Source organism: Colias eurytheme, chromosome 26 (assembly GCF_061535395.1).
Source record: "Colias eurytheme isolate Ceu_HAF_F1 chromosome 26, ilColEury1 Martin Lab GWU primary, whole genome shotgun sequence".
NCBI classification, from domain to species: domain Eukaryota; kingdom Metazoa; phylum Arthropoda; class Insecta; order Lepidoptera; family Pieridae; genus Colias; species Colias eurytheme.
The window spans coordinates 3690511-3714180 of record NC_143005.1 but is presented as its reverse complement, the minus strand read 5'-3'; the positions used below and the strand labels follow the sequence as shown (position 1 = coordinate 3714180).

The 23670-nt window shown below is 32.8% G+C and overlaps 1 protein-coding gene across 1 annotated transcript in view; it reads left to right on the top strand.

Moving 5' to 3' along the window:
* Positions 1–23670, top strand: part of Gycalpha99B (guanylate cyclase 1 soluble subunit alpha 2) — a 91479-nt gene that overhangs the window by 35215 nt on the left and 32594 nt on the right. The window contains exons 6-7 of the mRNA XM_090116908.1: positions 1228–1412; positions 20460–20638. Coding sequence (XP_089973034.1) covers positions 1228–1412; positions 20460–20638 — 364 coding nt within the window. The remainder of the gene's footprint in view (positions 1–1227; positions 1413–20459; positions 20639–23670) is intronic.

The window sequence follows — 23670 nt, the reverse complement described above, 5'->3', positions numbered from 1 at the left end:
TAATTACTACCTACTACTACTTACTACAGTGGCGCCCAAAGTAAATCTTGGTCTATGACAAACTAATTTTACTCACTAAAGTATAAAAATAAATTCTTTCAATTTAAACGTGTACCGTGAAAATTAGCTACTGTCAACTCCCCACACTGAATGTATCGAAATCATTGATTGGACCATTAATAACTAATGCGCTACAAGCGCAGTCGAAACCAATTCTAAACGTGTTGAAACAGTAACTGTAGCACTGGGTTCTGATAAATTATTCGTCATTTGCCACAATCAGTGACAGTGATAGATTCGCTTAGTTTAATTTATGCATGTGTTTGAAGCGAATGATTCGAGTCGAGTGGCACAAATTTTTAGGTGGTATTCATTTGTGAGGACTAACACGCGATAATAAGCTAATAAATAGTTACGGTATATATCGATGTGAAATTTATTGTTCTAGGCGAAGAAATTGCACTATTTTATTTTAAAAATTTACTGTATCTAAAACATAAAATCTTGGCACTGTCCTGATCATAGTCATATTTTCTTCTGTTCGATTTCACGCGTGTATTAAACATTGGGAAATAAAAATTCCTTTAAAATTTCTAACTATCCTGCTCATTCAAACTCGTAGCAATATAAGTCTATCATCATTTGAACTCAAATTATGAAAATAGGTTGTATGTGGAATTCGCAATTTAAGTTCGTAATGCGGACACAATAATTCCAAATTAGGCTGATACTGAGAAATGTTACATAAATGCATGACGCATCCAAACTAAAACCTGACTTCGCTATTTTGTTGCGACTTCATTAAGGATTAAATACTTTATTAAGGGCGTTTTTGTTAATTCTTTGTTTAGTAGGCATAAATAGATTAATCTAAAATTAACTCAGATAATGATTGATTAAATTAATATCTACACTAATATTATAAAGAGGAAAACTTTGTTTGTTTGATTGTAATGAATAGGCTCATAAACTACTGGACCGATTTTAAAAATTCTTTCACCATTCGAAAGCTACATTATCCACGAGTAATATAGGATAGGTTTTATCCCGGAAATTCCACGGGAACGGGAACTATGCGCGTTTTTCTTTGAAACCGCGGGCGGAGCCGCCGGCGGAAAGCTAGTCTCCATAATAAAACTGGGTGATGACTGATGAGTATAGCTTGAAGTTTGAAATGAGTCTTAAACGTAATACTAAGTTCTATCACTAACATTAACATTTTCGCAGATATGAAATAAATGCCGTACCACTACATCAGAAGTCGAAAGAAGAGAACTGCGAAGTGCAGAGTGAAGCAGTATCAATTGCCACATCCGACAATGCGAGTGATCTTAAGATCGGTGTCGCGTCGTTCTGCAAGGCGTTTCCATGGCATTTTGTGACTGATAGACGTCTGGAGTTAGTTCAATTAGGTAAGAACCTTATTTTTTACGTACTTTGAAAAAGTGTGTAGTTCCCAATTCAATATTGTTTGGGTTTGTTACTCAGAACTTCCAACCGACTTTGATGAAACTTTTGTTTTATTTGTAAGCTGCTGCTTCTCGTGTGACATTTAAATTAGATCTAGTTCTGACAATTTGAAAGCGGTTAAGTTTTTTGTTAAAAATAATAATTTATTAAATATTCTGAAGGAGCGAGCAGATGTGTTGGCTAAATATGGGTAGTGTTTAAAGCCCACGTTGTAGGTGGGAGGTGAGATTTTTCTTATAATCCGATCATAATTGGAAATTCCTGGTTATTGGCAATTCCGTAACAACAGAATATTAGATTCTTAAGTTAATAATAAAATAGAACTAAGATAATATTTTTTAAAGAAACAAACTCGATAAGAACAAAAGGATCATAAAGCATGAGATAAAGATTATCATAAGGAACATAAGCCACGAAGCTTATAAAACTACGTGCCACTATAGGCGTCATTTGGGAACACGGGAACCACTGAAAATCAGTGCTGCAGCTCTTAAGCCGCAGAATTCCTGAGTGGGGTCCCTGTTCAGCACACAGGATCACACCTTATTAATATGTTTTTATGTTTTATATCGTAATTTCAATGTGTTTTTCTATTTAATTTCTGTTTTATTTTTGTCTTTATGTGTGTGTTGAATTAAATGTTTTTTTATTTCTTTAAGTTCTAAAACATTAGAACTTCATAATATAGCAGACAATTTGTAGAATATTAATACTCAAAGCATACCGGTATCATTGCAACAATTAATAATACAGAATACTAACGATATCAAAGGTATTCTCTTAGCAAAGGCAAGGAAGGCAAAGCAAACACTAGTAATTTGAGTCAAACGTTTAACTGAATAAGTTAGGTATATTTGAATCTAGTATCTGTAATTGAATAAAGCTACGTTACGACCACTTCGTATAATGCCTTTAAAACTGTAGACTGTCTTGTCTTAATTAAATTGAGATATTTCGCTTATTCGTAGATCTTCGTCGAAATTAATGTTTACAGGCTTTATAATAAACTAGCGGTCCGCCCCGGCTTCGCTCGTGGTACATAATATTTACGTTTTCTCTACATAAGAACCATCCTTGTACTTCAAGGAATATAATAAAAAAAGAATTATCGAAATCGGTTCAGCCGTTCTCGAGTTATGCGCTTACCAACACATTTTGCGATTCATTTTTATATATAAGAAGATGTAATCTTAATATATATAAATCTCGTGTCACAATGTTTGTCCTCAATGGACTCCTAAACCACTTAACCGATTATAATAAAATTCGCACACCATGTGCAGTTCGATTCAACTTGAGAGATAGGATAGGTTTTATCCCGGAAATCCCACGGGAAAGGAACTATGCGGGGTTTTCTCTGAAAACGCGGGCGAAGCCGCGGGCGGAAAGCTAGTTAAAACTATATAAATGTAATCCCCTTAACTTTAATTACCTAGTCAATATATGAATTAATGACCTTTATTAAATGTTTTAAAAAGGAGAAGTTGGAAAGGTGTTTTTGAATAACTCCAGTATTCATTTATATTAACATTTAAATTGAATTTCAAAAAAATGCACAAAAATAATCAATTAGCAGTTTGCAACTTTTAATAAATTGCTATAAATATTGGGCTGAAATTAATATCGTTTTTAAAAGCTGCATGAAGAGGTTTAAAATTAAACTGTGAATTTTTTTAACCCTCCGTGCACCATGTGGGGTTTAATACACCCCAGCCATACAAAAAATCTTTGTATCTTTTCCAAACATTGTGCGAAAGTCTTGAAACCTCGTGTAGCTGGAGTTGCGACCTTGCTAGACCTCTTAGCGACATTGGTTTAGGAATAGCGTCGCAGACGCGGTAAACGGACGCCGTCAAAGTGCAGCTGGGTGTCAGAAACCCCACGTAGTTCGGGACGTCCACTAAAAGGTGAGCAGTATGGTGTGATAAAATACGACTATTTTTATATAAATATTTATTTAGTTTGTTTTTTATTATTTAAAATTATCTGAAATTGTTTCTAGGGCTCATAATGGCTCATCACATCAATGAAAATGCAATAATATCCGCACTTATGGAAGAAAATGATAGCGATACGGATGAGCTGTTTCTACCTGGAAGTGAAGATGACTCGGATCACTTGAGCATTCAGTCTGAAAGTGAAAGTGAAGAGGATGTACAGGATATTAATTTTTAAGCTATTGCATAGCTTCTATCGCGGGCTTTGAGCGCGGGGACCGAATCCAGAAATTCCGTAACGAAAAACCTCACGCTCCCCACTCCGACGGGCACGGAGGTGTGGTTTGAAGGCATAGCATGCAATATCTTTACCGCGGCAGTCCCCGAGTGCCACACGTATTTTTTTTTTCTTAAAGTCTTACCGAACCGAACATAGTCTTATTTTAGTTGGTAAAAAGTACTATTTTTGTTACATAGCCTAATGATATAATAAATGTTTATAATATTTGATAAATTTATTTTATTTTTAACCTCTTATAGTCAAGGGATAATAATAACATACACATTACAAATTTACAATAAATACTAGCTATAAAAACGTGGAAAGATTATTGGGTCCAGGAAACCCCACGTAGTGCAGGACGTAACTTTTATCCACGTGGTTCACGGAGGGTTAATGGTTTTCGCAATCATCTTTTTGAGAGTATTTAAAGCTTCAGGGTTTTTAAAGTAAATTATTTATATTTTATATTATGTCAAATTATGAAAATTATATTACCTATTATTGTGAATAAATTGAAAAAAATCTGCGATATTTTACTTGAATTGTAAGTAGCTTCAATTTAACTTTAGTATTATAAATCTGATACTTTGATTTGCCCATTCACGAAAAAATCAACGGATTTGGTTGTAATTTCTTATGCAGATAGAAAATATATTCTTTTATTATGCCCTGAACGTTCGAAGCCGCGGGCTGAATCTAGATTAGCTATAATGTTTGAAAAATATCAACTTATTTAACCAATAATAAGTTTTCAATCTTTCTTTAAAGCTACGTGATGGAATGATTTGTGATTTATTACTTTTTCATGGAATTCAAATAGCGTGGAGTGAAAATTCTTTGAAAAATCCTTAATTGGTCTTCAGCGATTGCATCAAAAAGGTTCAATTGGTTGATTTTATTAAAATTATTGGAATATGAATGTTTTATAAATAAGATTGCTTCTTTTACGGTCCCGTAATTTTAGAAATGCATGATAATATATTCAAAATTGGCATAATATGAATAGGAATGATTACAAAATATTAAATAATTTACCCGTAAACAGTTCATGTTTACGTATATTATGTGTACGAAACTTTTGTAATAATTAATATTGTTTCTAATAACTTAAATAATTTTGCCGAAATGTTAAATGAGTCGGTTTACATTTACGTAACCTTTATCAAACTTTCTATCACTTTGGAAATCTTTATTAGGCAGGTTCATACAGAGCGAGCAGCCATTTGCAAAACAATTACAAATAATGCAATAATAACATTAAAGAATATTTATACAAGGTAAATTAAAAAAAAACCATGAGAGTTGTCAAGGGACACCCGGATGGAACGAAGTTCCTTTCGATTAATAACTGGCTTGACAGAAAATACACGCATGCTTTTCACGCACGGCTTTCGAAACAATTCGTTACAGCTTTTGGTCCCCTTTCGCAACGCGCGATAGGGAACATCGTCCCAAAAATTATAAAATCTTAAATTAATGTGTAGTTTCGTGCGCTAAAATAACTGCGTGAGACTTCTCTGAATGTAGCCACATTTGAGGAAAATGACAGCACGCGTAGACAGAGACCGAGTTGCTTCATGCAGCAATTGCTTCGCGAGGCTGCTCGCTCTGTAGAACCTGTCTATTAAAGATGAATGACGTCACAAGCGCTTCAAATCATTTTCGTAGCACGTGACTGACGTACGCTCGTTACTGCTTCAATTAACTGAGTGACAGGCTTCGAGGTTCTGAATTGATATGTAGTTTATTCGTTTCCACAGTATTCGTAGCGAAAAATCGCGTAAATTGCTAATTAAAATCGCGATTTGAACGTTTCATTGGTGGTTTAGACAAGGTAGGTACTTTTTTAACACGCAACTTTAAATAATGCTTTGGTAAGCGAAAGTTTCGAATAGGCTTTTTAATCAACAAAAAATTGAAAGGATTTTTGCGTGGATACGAAGAAACACTAGTTATATCATTATGTTATATGGATAAACGTAGTAATAATGCGTAAGTTTGGCCCTGTTGCTAAATATTTAACAAATTGTATATAACGAATTATACTTAATATTAATTACTAGGTATATTCATGAAATATATAACGAAATGAAATCCATAAAGATCAAAAGCTATAGAAACAATTTAATCTTATATACTAGTTCAGAAGATCGTCATTGATCACTTGGAGGTTTACAAACTACTTCGAGATCAGTTTACTTGTTGTTTTGAAGGGTCACCAATTATTTGAATGCCAATCAATTGTAGTAATTAAGACGGTGAAGGAAGATTCAAAATTCCTTGCGTGTAATAAATTGTTAATTGCATCTTTCCGTATTCCTATTAAACTATATTAATTAAGTTTGGGACAGTGAATTACTGAGATGGGATTTCGATTTTAATTATATTGTTTATGCGGATTGAAATATTAATTGAATACACTTCGATATGATATTCACATACATCTATATGTATATAAAAGTGAAACCCGTTTCGCGTTGTCACGGCATCACGTGTGAACGGGTGGACCGATTTTGATAATTCTTTTTTTATTATATCCACGAGGATGGTTCTTATGTAGAGAAAACGTAAATATGTACCGCGAAGCCGGGGCGGACCGGTAGTCACTACATAGTATAAAACAAAGTCGCTTTCCCTGTCCCTATGTCCCTATGTCCCTTTGTACGCTTAAATCTTTGAAACTACGCAACGGATTTTGATGCGGTTTTTTTTAATAGATAGAGTGATTCAAGAGGAAGGTTTATATGTATAATAAGATCCATTAAGTAGTGGAGAAGTACTGTTATTTTTGAGGTTTCTAATGTGATGTCGTAAAAAATTACATTTATTCCGCTTACATTGCAAACGTAGGCTGAACCCTACGAGTTTTATCAAAATAATGTACTAAGTATTATACACATTGAAAAGGTCTACAGAAAAGTCCGCGATGGTATATGTCTATCTCTTATGGATAACCCACAATAACTTTTTTTTGTCATTTACTTTTTACGACAAATAATGGCTAATTTTCGATGCGATTTAAACCAATACAGCATTAATCCTTAACCAATTAAATACCTTGAATACATTGTTCATTTAATATAGATCTATATGGCCCTTTACACCGTATGATTTAAGTGAATATTTTCGAAGATATTACAGATTTAAAAATTGCGGGACGTAGCGTTTGCGGCCGCCCGGCTATGTATTTTATACCCGTGCGATGCCGGAGGCCGGAGCGGGCCGCTATATTTTTATACCTATACAACGTTCACAATTTTTCTGTAGTGTATTTAGTATCAGCATTGCACCCGTGCGAAGCCGGGGCGGGTCGCTAGTTTATAATATATCCGAATTGGATTATATTTAAGTAAAATCTGATTAATAATTTTTGAAGATCGCCAAATTAGTCTACATAAAAGGACTTTCGTATGCAATCAGAATAATACACCTAGATATATGTAAATTTTAATTTTATTATAATGTACATTAAAACATTTTGTGTATAATAATGACACAATCCAGCACACTCACTTTTTAACTAGAATCTCTTAAACTACATTCCCGTTACGCGTAACATATTTGACGTTCAGTCGCTTACTGGGGAAACATCTATTCCCCTGCTAAAACATGTTTACATTTAAATGATCATACGAGATCTACATTGTTAAACTATACGCAAATGTGTCTCAAGCGTGATGGAGAGACGCGTGATTTTGTTAGTGAAAACGACAAACGTGTTTAGATTACGTAGTGATGGTTCGCTGTTGCTTCGCTTTTGTAATTATGGAACAGAAGTGGAATAAAGTTTTATAGATATTCATAAATTATTAAATGCATATGCTTCGAGTATTTATCTTGTTTGTTAATATAAATAATGTAAAGCCCGTATTTTTTCAGGATAATTAAACTATAATCGTGATAAATCCCTACTAATATTATAAATGCGAAAGTAACTTTGTCTGTCTGTCTGTTACTCAATCACGCCTAAACTACTGAACCAATTTTCATGAAATTTGGTATGGAGATATTTTGATACCCGAGAAAGGAATCAAAATATCTCCCGGGAACGGGAACTATGCGGGTTTTTCTTTGACTGTGCGGGCGAAGCCGCGGGCGGAAACCTAGTAATTAATAAATGAATACACATTTTAAATTATTAATTTTATATTTTTTGCAGAAACACAGTTCTCATAAAAGGATTTCAAGTACAACCCATATAAAAATTTTGGATATGTCATGCCTGTTTAAACGAAGTTTTCCTCCACCAATATAAAATATTTAATAATTCCCTCGCGTTGTCCCAACGCAAAAAATAGCCTTCATTGAGACGATAAATTCGAAAGACGAAAGACGATAATTCGTACATAATACATCTTTCTTCTTTATAATATTAGTAAAAATACTGCGTTTTAATTAACAAATAAATAACAAATGGCGTTGTATCCGCTTTACTGTCAAGAAGTGGGTTGAATGCTTTGAATTCCCGAGTGATTCATAGCTTGCAATACAAATGCTTTTACGGGAATACACCAAAATGTCTCCATTGTACCGCAATGCTATAAATATTCGAATAAATTCACGAGAAATAAATTGCATTTATCTTTGTGAAATTTTTATCGAATTTGTCAGTAAGCAAGTAAAAAGAAGTATTGTGAGCTCGATTTGCAATGACATAGAATGTTAAGTATACGTAATTATACAATTGTTTTTTTGTATTATGACGTTTCATTGTTTAAAAACTGAATAACTGTAAATAACTGTCTCAAATATTTTATGTCATTTCCATCAAACTGTTTAGTCCAAAGAAAGAGAGTATATATACTTGAGATAGTATACTATTGTACTTGAGATAGTATGATAGAACTCTTTGAGAGTGCATACTCTCAAATATAATCCGCACACTTAGCCAAGAAGGGAAATAACACTGAGAGAGACTTCATTCCAACCATAAAACAAAAACGTTTAAATAATAGAAAGAGACAGTAAAGTAGTAAAGTGCTGGTCCTTGTAACTCGACGTGATCCTTCGTCCTGAGTTCTAAGCTGTTAATATTTTATTAGAGAAAGTGCAGCTTCAAATAAAGTTCCAACTGCAAGAATGTTTAAATTCTAATACTACGGGGTATTACTTTCAATGTTGACTCTAGTTTGTGTCACGGAGTTTTATGGTTGAGATGAATTGATTTCGTTACAATTTATAATTTCGTTTTCGTTATAATATAAAACAAAGTTGCTTTCTCTGTCCTATATCTCTTTGTATGCTTAAATCTTTAAAATTACGGATTTTGATGCGGTTTTTTTAAATAGAGTTATTCTAGAGATAGGTTTAACTTTTAAGTATCTTAATATATATATAAATCACGTGTCACAATGTTTGTCCTCAATGGACTCCTAAACCACTTAACCGATTATAATAAAATTCGTACACCATGTGCAGTTCGATCCAACTTGAGAGATAGGATAGGATAGGTTATATCCCGGAAATCCCACGGGAAAGACTAGTTCCCTTTCGCGGGGTTTTCTCCGAAAACGCGGGCGAAACCGCGGGCGGAAAGCTTGTACAATTTATAAGGTTTTAGGCAGTTAGCTAGTTTTATATAAAAAATGGTCTCACTTGTATTATTTTATTTCATCATCACTTTGATAAAAGCGAAAACAAAATTTGAATATACAAAAATTTAATTGGTTTTGTTGTGAGTTACTTGATTATAATATAGAAGTTATACCGAAAGTGTACATCAGCTATCTGTAGCAAATAATTTGTTATCATTAATAGTTTAAATTAGTGATAGTATAATCTGGATCGGCATGATCAAGAACCGAAAAGTTTAATTATGTTTGTAATCTGCCTACACGTATCTGACTAGTGTGATGGATCATAGCTTAAAACCTTTATATGGGGTCTGAGTCGCTTTCGTGGGAATAAATAATATAAATTGAGGTGTTATTTCAAATAGCAGCACTAATACAGTGTTAATATAAGCTAACTAGTACTTGAGATAATCAATAAAGTAATCTATACAAATCACTACAGAGTATAAAACAAAGTCGCTTTCCCTGTCCCTATGTCCCTATTTCCCTATGTCCCTTTGTACGCTTAAATCTTCGAAACTACGCAACGGATTTTGTTAGGTTTATAGTATAATAACATCCATTAAATAGTGGAGAAGTATGTTATTTTTGAGGTTTCTAATGTGATGTCGTAAAAATTTACATTTTTTCCGCTTACATTGCAAACGCAGGCTGAACCCTACGAGTTTTATCAAAATAATGTACTAAACACATTGAAAAGGTCTACAGAAAAGTCCGCGATGGTATAGGTATGTCTATCTCTTATGGATAACCCACAATAACTTTTTTTTGTCATTTACTTTTTACGACAAATAATGGCTAATTTTCGAAGCGATTTTAACCAATACAGCATTAATCCTTAACCAATTGAATACCTTGAATACATTGTTCATTTAATATAGATCTATATGTCCCTTTACACCGTATGATTTAAGTGAATATTTTCGAAGATATTACAGATTTAAAAATTGCGGGACGTAGCGTTGCGGGCTTGCGGCGGTACCGGCCGGCCGCCCGGCTATATATTTTATACCAGTGCGAAGCCGGAGCGGGCCGCTATGTTTTTATATACAACGTTCACAGCTGTTTTTCTGTAGTGTATTTATAGTATCAGCATTGCACCCGTGCGAAGCCGGGGCGGGTCGCTAGTCTATTATATAAAAAATGAAACCCGTTTCGCGTTGTCACGGCATCACGTAATATAACTGTAAGCCAAATGTCACTTATTGAAAATCTGTGCATGTCGCGAGCGCAGTCACAAGCGACAGGCCCAGATTTTCTCACAGAGATTTTCACACAGAGATTTTCACACAGAGATTTTCTCTCTCTTACATACATATAGAGCTCTCTGCTACGCACAACAGCTGTAAGCCAAATGTGACTTATTGACCAATCACAGCAATGCATTCAAATCACGACATTTCGTCTTGTATTAGGTATAAAGCTGTTGTTTAGTTTTTTGTTTGTTTGTTTGTACGAGCTTATCTCAGAAACTATCCTAAATAGTAATTATATTCGTGTTTCCATTTACCGAAGAAAGCTTTATGCTATAGAACCTAATTTATCCTCGCTAGAGTCATTAAAAAGAATATAACAAAATGGCAAATAATATTCTATATGGAGTCGTTTTATTAATTCTTATGTTTATCATCGTACATAAACTACAAAATAAGCTAATGATTTAAGAAGTCGTATGTAAAATTTTAATTTTTTTATTTTGAAAACAACTTTAAGTATGTAAACTATCTGTATCAAAACTTTTCTTGTGGATTGGAAATAAACGGGCTTTTTATTTTTATTTATTTATTTATGTAAAATACTAAAGTTTTTTACCACGTGAATAAAACCAGGCCAAATGAATTGCGTGATAGGTTTCTTATTAGCACTTTTTACACCGTCAACTTTATAGCTGAATTAAATTGTTACGAGCTAGAGATTTATCGCTTTTCTTTCGGTCAGTGTGATTAAGGCCCTAATGAATTTATTTATAGGTAAATTTATTTGAATGAAAAGTGGTGAAAAGATAAAATTGTATGTGCTTTCAGTTACATGATTTATCGAAAGGACATGCTGTGTAGGCATAGTTTGCTATTTAACAATATTTATTCGATACACTCAAATAAAGCAAAGCATGTTCTGTTGAAATTAGAAATATGAAAACTACAAAACTAAACATGAACACAGCATTTTCTCCAATATTGGATATCGAATTTATTTCTATAACTAACTTTATTCTCTCTATTTCAAACGCTTCATTTTTTCAGCCATGCCACAAATGTATGCTTCAAAATATTCTAATTTAGCGTCGAAAATAACGAAATTTATAAACAAATGTCCACCCCAATTTACCCTTTAAGATATTGAATTTCAGAAAATGTCATTGGAGCTTTGTGGGGTTTACTTGAGAACATAAAAATTCTGGTTTTAACAGTGGTATAATATATGTCTGTAAATTATTATAATAGTATTGTACACGTATTTTACACGCATTGGTACACCAGTTCATTTAAATAGCTCAAACGTTAAATAAAAATAAATGTATTTTCTATTTCAAATTATTTTCAAAATAACGTTTAAACATGAAAATCATGGTTGTTCTCTTTTTAGAGAAATTAACACTAACTTTATTAATATTGCTAGGGAGTATTAATGAATAGTGTTGCCTATTTTTCACAACATCTTTTCAGTCGATAAAAAATATTATGATAAAATAACTCCACACAAAATTCGAATAATAAAAGTCAGTAGACCACAACGTAACCTCGTCTCATATAAAATATTCAGCCAAATTCTGTTTTGCACGCCTCATAAGCGAAGCGTTGAGGTGGGTACTACTGTCACTTCGCGCAAAACATCTGATTTTTCAAACTTAAAATGTCTTTATGTATCATACATTGCACTTGTAAGATAATACATACACACACATATTAAGAAAAAACACTATTTTTAACGTTCATGATATTTTTGATGTCATTTTTGTTATTTAAACTAGTTAAAAAACAGTTTAAAAAAGTTCTGTCTTGGACGTCCGTGTGTCTGTATGTGCGGATCCTTTTAGGGTTCCGTAGCCAAAATGGCAAAAACGGAACCCTTATAGTTTCGTCATGTCCGTCTGTCCGTCTGTCCGTCTGTCCGTCTGTCACAGCCGATTTACTCGGAAACTATAAGTACTACAGTGATGAAATTTGATGGGAATATGTGTTGTATGAACCGCTACAAAAATATGACACTAAATAGTAAAAAAAAGAATTGGGGGTGGGGCCCCCCATACATGTAACTGAGGGATGAAATTTTTTTTTTCGATGTACATACCCGTGTGGGGTATCAATGGAAAGGTCTTTTAAAATGATATAAAGTTTTCTAAAAAACATTTTTCTTAAAGTGAACGGTTTTTGAGATATCAGCTCTCAAAGTCGTAAAAAGTATGTCCCCCCCCCCTCTATATTTATAACTACGGGGTATAAAATTCTAAAAAAAATAGAGGTGATGCATGCTAATTAACTCTTTCAACGATTTTTGGTTTGATCAAAGTATCTCTTATAGTTTTTGAGATAGGTTGATTTAACTGTAATTTATTATATTTGCTGCTACGGAACCCTTTGTGCGCGAGCCCGACTCGCACTTGGCCGGTTTTTTCTTGTTAACACGATAGCGACCGAAATACTTTACTAATCGAGTCTTTTTTTTTCTCTTACGCTTGAGTATGCTCAGGAATAGAACCCTTTCATTTTTCAGGGTCTGATTCGATGTGGTTTAATTGTTATTAAATAAACAAAAATAATAATTAATAAATATTTATTAAAAAAGAAATAAAATAAAAAAAGTGTGTGCGTGTAACCTTTACGCGCGATTGAAGTAAAACTTCTTTGGCGTTGACGACATATATCACTGAAATGATTAAATATTAACTTAAATAAATAAATATTATATTATAATTTAATTATATTTATTATTCATGTGCTTTACAAAGATTATTTAAATGTTATATTAATATTATTCATTCGAAACAGGTAATTGAATGTCATAATCATTTCTTACGTACGAAATTATAGGTTTGTGGTAACTATAATGTGAAACATAAATTTTACTCTCTAAATTTGCTACTTTTCTTGAAAATACAGCATCTATCGTTGTACCGAAACGCGTTGTTGAATGAAGTCGAGAAGTATTCATAGATAAATCAAATTTTTCTTCTAAAAAATCAATTAACGGCTGAGATTCCTGAGAGCGAAAATTAACATTAAAATCTCCAGTTAGAATCATCGGTAATTCATGATAATTACTATTTAAAAGTCGAGAACCTTCAATTGTGAAGTGAAGTAATTGCTGATGAATAAATTTTATGATATTTGTTAGGCTAGTATTTGTAGAAATATAAATAACAACGATAATCACAGGTTGGTCATTCGTATTAACACATCGAACCAAGGCGATGTCACCAATTTGTGAAACCTCATCGGAAATTTGTGATAATATCGTTTGTGAAATATTTTGAATTGGTGTTGCATTGTTCAGTGTATCTGTAGATGAATGATATACAGCTACTCCACCAGCAGTTGAGTTGGGTCGTTTGTATTGGGTAACGCAATAAAAATTTTCAATAAGAATTTGTTCGTCATTTTTCATCCAAGTTTCGGAAAATAACAGCAATGTGGACCTTTTTAATACTTTATCATTCAGATCAGAAACATGAGCACGTAAACTTTGGCAGTTGAAGGAAAATAGTGTAATGTTACTCTCATTTTACTAGTATTAAACAAAACTCAGTTACATAAACATAAACCAGAAGCTTACAAAACAATATACGACAAACAAATTATATCAAATATTATCAATGAAACAGATTGGCAACATTTTTATAAAATTACAGATCCGAATAGTGCAGCTAATTTTCTAACACTCACAATAAGTAGAGCTATCGAAAGAAGTCAATGTTTAAAAAGAATACCCAATCGTAAACGCCCATTGAAGCCTTGGATTACACGAGGACTAATTAAAAGCATAAGAATAAGAAACAAATTACACGCTAAAACTAAAAAATCACCGTGCGATGAAGAAATCATAAAAAAATATAGAAATTATAGAAACTTATGTAACAAACTAATTAAGACAGCAAAGAATACTTACTATAAACACAAACTTGAACAGCAGACTGGCAATATAAAAGAAACTTGGAAAATTATCAAAGAAGCATGCCATATTACCAAAATTAACAACAATAATTGTACAAACTTACTAAGTATAAACCCTTGCCCTACCAAATCTCTTAATGCTGTTAATCAATACTTTGTCTCAATCGGATCAGCTCTAGCCAATGAAAGTCTCAAGAAACTCAACCAATCAGAAGTCGAACTAGCTATTCTAGCCAGAGACAATGATAGTCCAACCAATTCATTTGCATTTACACCCACGGATAAATATGAGGTAAACACTATCATCACTGGTCTCAAAAACACGAATGCTTCGGGACATGACAATATACCCACACCTATAATTCAGACTTTCAAAGATATTCTTTCGGAACCTATAGCCCACTTGTGTAACTTAAGCCTCTCAAGCGGAAAATTTCCTGATGTATTCAAGAAAGCCATAGTTTGCCCAATATATAAAACCGGAGACAAAGCTCTTCCTTCAAACTATAGACCAATATCATTGCTTTGCACCCTTTCCAAAATACTAGAAAAATGCGTCAATAAAAGACTCATGAGATACCTGGAGTCATATAAATTACTTCACTCTAATCAATTTGGTTTCAGAAGCGCCAAGTCTACTGAAGACGCAACCTTACGAGTAACATCAATGGTCACCTCGTATCTTGACTCGAATAAGAAATGTATTGGGGTCTTTCTTGATTTACAGAAAGCCTTTGACACAGTTTCTATACCTATTCTGCTAAGTAGGCTGGAAAATGTAGGTGTTAGAGGTATTGCCAAAGACTGGTTCCAAAGCTATCTTAGCGATAGAACCCAAAGAGTAAGAGTTGACAACAATCTTAGTGCAGAGTATAAGTGTACGTACGGAGTACCGCAGGGCAGTACGTTAGGACCTACTCTGTTCTTGATTTATGTCAACGAATTATGTAAACTCAATATTGGATGTGGACAAGTTACTATGTTTGCTGATGACACTGTTGTTCTCTTTAATGCAAAGACTTGGTCTGAAGCCATTGATAGAACTGAAAATGGACTTCGATGTATAAGCAAATGGTTAGAAAACAGTCTATTGACTTTAAATACGGGAAAAACTAATTATATTTGCTTTAGCAAAACCTCATCTATGCAGCCAAAGGGGAACGTCAATGTTAAATTACATATCTTTCCATGTAACCGCCATAACAAATCTAGCGTATGCTCTTGCCCAATACTGAATAGGACCGTCAATATGAAATACCTGGGTATCTGGATTGATGAGAAACTAAACTGGAAAGAACAAATTATTAGCACGTCGAGCAGGCTCAGACAACTTATAGTTATTTTTAAAACCCTAAGAGACATTGCAACCCAAGAGTTAATTATTAGAACATACAAAGCACTGGGTGAATGTGTGATCTCATATTGTATTGTTAACTGGGGTGGAGCTGCGAAAACATATATGATACAAGTAGAACGTGCGCTTAGAGCTCTGCTCAAAGTATCGCTCAAACTACCGTTCCAATTTCCAACATCGCTGCTATTCAAGAGGGCTAATGTATTGAGTGTTCGTAAGATTTTTGTGCTTCAAATAATTAAACGGTTTCACCGCACAGAGGTACCGAAAAATAATAATCCCTTGAATACTAAAAGAACCTATCGTGTACCTGTACCTTACACTAAGACTCGTTTTGCACAAAGGCAGTTTTATTATCTAGCACCCATCCTTTATAATCGTTTCAGTTTATATATTAAAAATGCTTTTGCTCTCACTAATCATAAAATGTTACAAAAACTAAAAGAATGGCTTTTACCACTCGATTATTCTGAAATAGAGCACCTCGTAATGCCCACATATACAAAATAATTACCAAATATACCTATAAATTATTTATTTTATTTTCTTTAATTTTATTTATCTACCAATAATGATAAGTTTAAAATATGTTTTTTTTAACTATATCAGCTTTCTTCTATGTTTTAAAAACGACATTGGAACACATTCACACACATACATACGCACATACAAACACACACACACACTCACACACACATACACACACACTACTTGCACTACGTCTTCAAAATACACTTTTTTTTAATCTTTAATTACTTCGTTTATTATAAGTGATACTAATCAAATAATTATTTTAATTGTATTAATTATTTTAATTGTATTAATTATTTAATAAACAGTAAATATCGTGGAACTAAATATTATGTTATGAAATGTAAATTGTTTTAAATATTTTAATTTATTAATTTTTTTTAAATATTATGATTTATAAATTTTCTTCTTGTGTCAACTTTAAGTAAAATTTTCTTTGTAACTAATTACTATTTTAATGTATTTTATTGAACTATTCTAATGTATTGTATCGGGAAGGCACAGACTCCTGAAACACAGCGAAAGCTATATTGGGAGTCTGGGGTCTATATTTTGATGTAAGGAACCTTGTTCAATAAATGATTTTTATTTATTTTATTTATTTATTTATTTACAAGGTTATATAATTCTTCCTGTTGTGTTATTAGGCGAGAATTTGAAAGTCTTTCAAATTCACACTGTAAATCAACTATTCCCCCTGGACGCTTTCTTCCATGATAAAATTTGTTGTCATCGGTGTTTGAGACAATGAACAATCCATTTATATCAGTTACTCGTGATAATGCTACATATAACAGCTGCTGACTGTGACTTTTATTGTATTCATAAACGATTTGATCAAAAGTACCACCTTGAGACTTATGTATTGTAAGCGCACAAGCAGATACTAATGGAAAGTGATTTCTCTTTGCAAATATTGTCTTATTTCTATTCATTGGTACAGATGACGATCTTCATAAAATTGGGACTGCTGTTCTACTAATGTTTAGAGTTAGAATATGATGGGCAGCTTTTTTCCTAATTTTCTCTCCTATCTTACCAGGAAACTCAAGCCATAAGCGTATGATGTTATCACTGTCATCACGTTCAATATACACTAACTTTCCAACACAACCGTTGGCTAAGCCATCAGATACATCAATATTGGTTGTAATAATGTAAAATTTGTTAAGAACTAATATGATTTCATAAGGCGATCCTCCTGTATCAATAACTGACATTTTATGAAATTGTTGGCGTACATATGCTTCTTGTTCAACTGAATGACAACCTATATACATATCTGTTGCTATGGGTACTACTTTGTCTTCAGCAATATTTAAAATAGATTGATTATAATCCGCAACATGTTTATTTTTATTTTTAATTTACTTATTTTAAAAGTAATAAATAAACAAGTATATTTAGAGATTTTCAAAAAATTTTGCAATTTAAAATAATGTTTTTAAAACTGTTGAATTTTTCATTCACTTTGCTATTCACAATTGATCCGTTTGAAAATTTGAAAATAAATAATCCTAATTGATTTTGATATTTGCCACTAGCTGGCGTATAAGTCAAGAAGCGTGTAGTATATGACATATACTTACAACCAATCAGAATTATTATTTTTAAATGGCGGAAACTACACAGACTATAGTAAGCGTTACTTCCGTCAGAAAAAAAATCTGAGTTACTCCCTAGTCGCGCCTAAAGAAGTTTTACTTCAAAAAAATTATGAGGCGTGCACTTTTGGATTTTCCAAATTATTTATATTTCCCTTTACAAACCCCAAATGTAAAGGTTATCTAGAAGGGTCGTTAGAAAAATTCAGCGCTTTATATAAGACCTAGCTAATGATCTAGGAGATTACAGTTATATTATGTTCTGGTCTGAAAATATCTATTTTTGCCTGAAAGAGATCTATTTATCTTTTAAATACTTAAATATTGTCCAAATCTTCATCTTATTAAAAGCGCATAAATGTTCCATAAACTCGATTTGAAAATAATGTTTATAAGATCAGCAAAAATAATAACAAATTATAGCGTACTAGTGGTCCGCCCCCGGCTTCGCCCGTGGTACAATTTCGCAATAAAAAGTAGCCTATGTCCTTTCTCGGGTATCAAAATATCTCCATACCAAATTTCATGCAAATTGTTTCAGTAGTTTAGGCGTGATTGAGTAACAGACAGACAGACAGAGTTACTTTCGCATTTATAATATTAGTATGGAAGTAGCCATAAGCGTCCAGGCACCGCGAACCTCACAATTTTACAAAATAACCAATTTCTTCTATTCCACGTAACCACTTCATCATCATTCCACGACCCTCGATGCAAGTCTCAAAGCATATAAAAGGAATATGAAACGTCCCAATATAATTAGAGCTAACATTAGCAAGTAAGATATATTTCTTATTTGGACGTCACTTGCCTGTTTTTGCTACAGTCCATTTTCTCAGACCCTGCGACACCGCAATTCTCTTAATGAGGGTCCCGGGACTTCTTTCCACGATTTCATGGCTTGTTTTTTCAAACTGTACAGAAAAAATATTTGGACTCTCAACCATTAGAGACTGTGTTTATTTTTGTGAGGGAATTAGTGTGCAGATTTAACTGGCGTTGTGTTTTTGTTACTTTTAAGAGAATAACGTTAATAGCTACAGAATTAAGTCAATTACAACAGAAATCCATACCTATTTGGTTAATTAGTATCGTAGAGATTTTTAAGAAAAAGCGTATGACCATGTTACTCTATTTATGTGCAAATAAAATATATTTAAGTTCAGTATAACACGTTGATTGTGACATCTTAGAAGATCTGAACTGAAGGTTTAAAATAGCGAAGCAAATTTATAATTATAGTAGGTACCTACCTGCCTATACTTATTTTGAACTCAATAAAAAATAAGTACTTAGTTTTTTTTATTATTGTAGGTAAAAAAGTAAGTACCACTAATGTCCCTAGTTATATAAATTGTGTGCCTTATGTGACAAAGTTTTCTATTAAACTATGTAACATTATTAATAATTATTATCTTCTTCAAATAAACATACGACGGCCGAAAACTTGAAATTCTGTTCCTCCCGATTTATTCAAGCAATTATAATAGGCTCAACTTCAGATGATTTAATACGGGTTTTAAATGAGATTTGCGAGTGTTTGAAGCGATCTTTCGATTTGGAAGTTACGGGGCTTTCGTAAATCACCTTATTGTTTAATTCGACTCCGTTTATATAAATTATTTGACAAAAGGAATTGTTCAATTGTGTGAAACGGGATGGATTTCAAAAATGATCTGTTTAATATAATTTTTGCGTCTGATTTTATATCTTATTTTATACTAGCTTTCCGCCTGCGGCTTCGCCCGCGTTTTCAAAAAAAAACCCGCATAGTTCCCGTTCCCGTGGGATTTCCGGGATAAAACCTAGCCTATGTCACTCAGAAATGATGTAGCTTTCCAACAGTGAAAGAATTTTTCAAATCTGCCAAGTAGTTTCGGAGCCTATTCAATTCATACAAACAAACAAAAAATCAAACCTTTCCTCTTTATAATATTTGTATAGATGTATAGATTAAGCTGCTTAAAGAATTTAAATTAGCTTTGGTTGCCATTCAAACTTTATTTATTTAATATTTATAACTTAATATCTTAAGTTTAGCATTGATCTGTAGTACCTACTATGGTCGTATTGAAAAGAAAAATATAATAACTTAAACAAACATTGGTTCTAATAGCAGTGAATACAAAGGTTCATACTTTGTGCACCTTATTCTGAATGCAAAGGTACCTATTATTTGAAATAAGATGTCATTTTCTCTTGCGTCTTATTATTCAGTGCCCAGTGGCAGTATTCTTATTGAAGTTGATGCTCTTTGTACATTTTTTTAGTATTTAGTGGTATTAAAAATGTACAGTAGGTAACCCAAAAAGAGACATCTTATTTTACTGATATTATAAACGTGAAAGTTTGATACGATGGATAAATTACATATGAAGATGTTTGTTCCTCTGTCACGTGAAAGACTATGGCAGATAGGTACTCGGTATATAATCAATTGCTATTCGTTTGTCTCGCTAAAACTCGAGAATGGCTGCGCCGATGTAGCTAATTTTATTTTTGAAAACGAAAGTTTTAGGTTTTCACCGTTACATATAGATTGATTAGGTACCTTACTTAGTTCAGTTATCTGGCAATAATTATTTAAATCATACAGGAGCAGGCTTCATGCGCCTCTTCGGTTCGCACCTATCTTCACACGGCTCGGCTCTGAGCACGTACTTCAGGATGCTGCGTCCGCGCAGCGTGCCCCTGGACTTCCGTGAAATCCTGAAGCGTGTGAACACACCCTTTATGTTCTGTCTGAAAGTGCCTGGCTCTGCGTCGCTGGCTGAGGTTAGTAAAAACTTTTGTTTAATTTTTTTTATTGCTGCGCCGTTATATCACGGTGCATTTACATCAAACGAGCGAATATATCATACATTGAGTAATGATCTAAGTTCTAACCCCACTATGTTAAATTATTTTAGTGTAAACAGGCGTAGAGCATTCCTTCGTGGTTCTAAGTGCGTTCAAAAAGATTATATGCAATGTTCTAATACTGAATAACAGTGAATACGAATTTTCGTTTCCACTAAAATATCACGAATGAATGCTCTTGCTCTAACTCTAGCTCTGTGTTCGTTGATGTAAATGCACCGGAAATAGATAAGGCATCATTCAGATGATCAAAATCCTAGACTATGAATTAAATCACTGATTAAACATACATAGCCAACCCGTTGGTCGCTAATCGCAATGTTTGGTTACGCTAGAAAAGATTATGCGTTATAGTTCATAAGTAATTATTTTTATAAATAATTATTCTTCGGGTTCTTCCAATACGTGTGCGGTTTCATAATATTAATAAATATCACTGACCAATCAAATAAATTTTATAATTGCTTTTTATATGTTAAGTATCTGAACATGTTTAAGAATAAATATAAAAACTAAAATAATTGACACAAAATAATAGTAAGTATTATTAGAATAAATGGAACTTGAGCTAAACGATTATTACAATTACTGTTATTAATGCTTATACTTTTTTCTAATTAATATGCGGAGCTATTTTTATAGCATTTGCATGTCGATATAATTGGCGAATTTAGTACAATTTATAAGTATAAGAACAAGCAAAACCACATTTATGCAATTATTGATGATTTTATTTTATTTTATTTATACAATTTAAAAAAAAATCTATTCTTCCGAGCTCATAATTGACCACGCAATGTGAACGTGCGTAAGATAAGCAATAAGAATAATAATAAATGTGAAAAATCATACATAACAATGGAAACATGAATACTTTTTAATATTATTTTATTTTAATTTATAATGTGATTGATCTACCTACACAATGAAGTTTTTATAATGTTTGAGTTTATAAGTCTACTAGCGGTCCGCCCTGGCTTCGCCCGTGATACCTACATGTTTACGTTTTTGAAGTGAAAACTTCTTTAGCGGCGTTGAGCACTTTTTCTGTAATGGGTATAAAATCTTAAACTCGCGTCAGGACACGTGACCTGATCGAAAAAGCGTAAGACGGATGGATATCAAACATGCTCAACGTTAATAATCAAGTTTTCACTTCTGCCGGCACTCCCGGAGTGCAACCCGTCTTTTTTTTTCATAAGAACCATCCTCGTGCTTCAAGGAATAGATTCCGCAGCGCACGCGATGACAGAATTTTTATTAAGGAATTTTTTACACCTTGGGTTACATTATTGCATTTTTGGTAAGGATCTCTAATTTTTTTTTAAATGCAATATAGCCTATGTTGCGCAGTGAAGATGAAGATGCAGATGAAATCGGTCCAGTAGTTTATGCGTGAAAACCATATATACATACATAATTACAAACCTTTCCTCCTTATAATATTATTATAAGTAATAAGTATAAGTATAGATTATATTATGATGAAAATGATTATAATTGTTACTATTAACATTTTTTTCTTCTCTTCACTAGTGATAGATCTCATTATCTTGGTGTCATTTTTATTGTACCTTAATAAAATGCTCAGCTACTCAAATATAGATATTATAGGTACTTATATTATTATAGATCATCAAAATTACGAATTATAATAAACTATAATTATATAATATATAGAGGCGGGTTGGAATCCCGCCTCGTGATCGAAAAATTTCGTCATGGAGTAAGGTGACGATTTTGGTATCTTTGAATATTGCCAAAGAAGTTTCACTTCTGACACGTGTACACGGCACACACGCTCTTTTTTCTATTATTTAAAAACTTAAATAATAAACTAGTCAATCAAGAAAATGTCTTTATCATTTGGCCAACCTCGTTATTTATTAAAACTCCAAACCAGATACCTATATTTTGTAACTACTAAGGTACTTAGCTGAAGCCTGAAACGTTAACAAGGAAACTCCCATCGTTAAACTAACCGCGCTTCACTTCGCTTAACCCTCAAATGTTTACCGACCACGAATGTATGTTTGTTGCACTGCAATCTTTAAGATCTTGCTTTAGTTATTAATATGCGAGTTAAGTTTAAATAACCTCTCGTCTGTGGAGCAACCACACAGTGGCAGGTGTAAAATTTTGCGCATCTGCGATGGTGCCACAATGTGGTTACTACGTGACCAAATACAAATCGTCTCTCAAATCTTATTAAAAATCATTCTATTTCCCTCTAACCTACCGTGGTATATACAAAATAGAAAGAGCTACCTTTAGAATCACATTACATATCTGGACATAAATTTATAAGTAATAATTTTTTTCTACTGTATTGGTAACTATAAGTGTTGTGGGATATAATATTGTTGAATGTAGTTTATAATATATTTTTGCACGCTCAACTAGATACGAGCAGAATGTATAAGTATCTATATATTATATGTACCTACAAACATCTTTGTAATTCTACATTCTAAAAATAAAGAAAGGAGAATGGGCAAATTGGGCCTGAAACTTGGGCTAAGACAATACACACAAAATATTGTTTTTGTGATAGATCATTACACATACCTTACGAAAAAAATAAAATAAAAAAATTAATCAACCGGGTTCTTGTACAGTCAAGGCAAAAAGTTTTATTTATTTGGCTCTTATTTTGCGCACAATAACGGTGTTTTTAATTCGAGTGAAGTAAATATAAATCTAAATGTCACTGGAGTGACTGAGTTTAACGACAAAAAAACGTCTAACTACGTTGAATTATAATAAACACGGTATAGGTACATGTTACAAAACATAATATTAGTGTATTTCGTTTATTAGAAGGCTTAAGATTAGTACGTATTTGTAAGTGAAAGTGAATTGGAGTAACATAAAGATATTGTCATTGTCTTATAACAGCTGTTATTTATTGCAAAAAATATTATACACAAAGAAATAAAACTTGATGT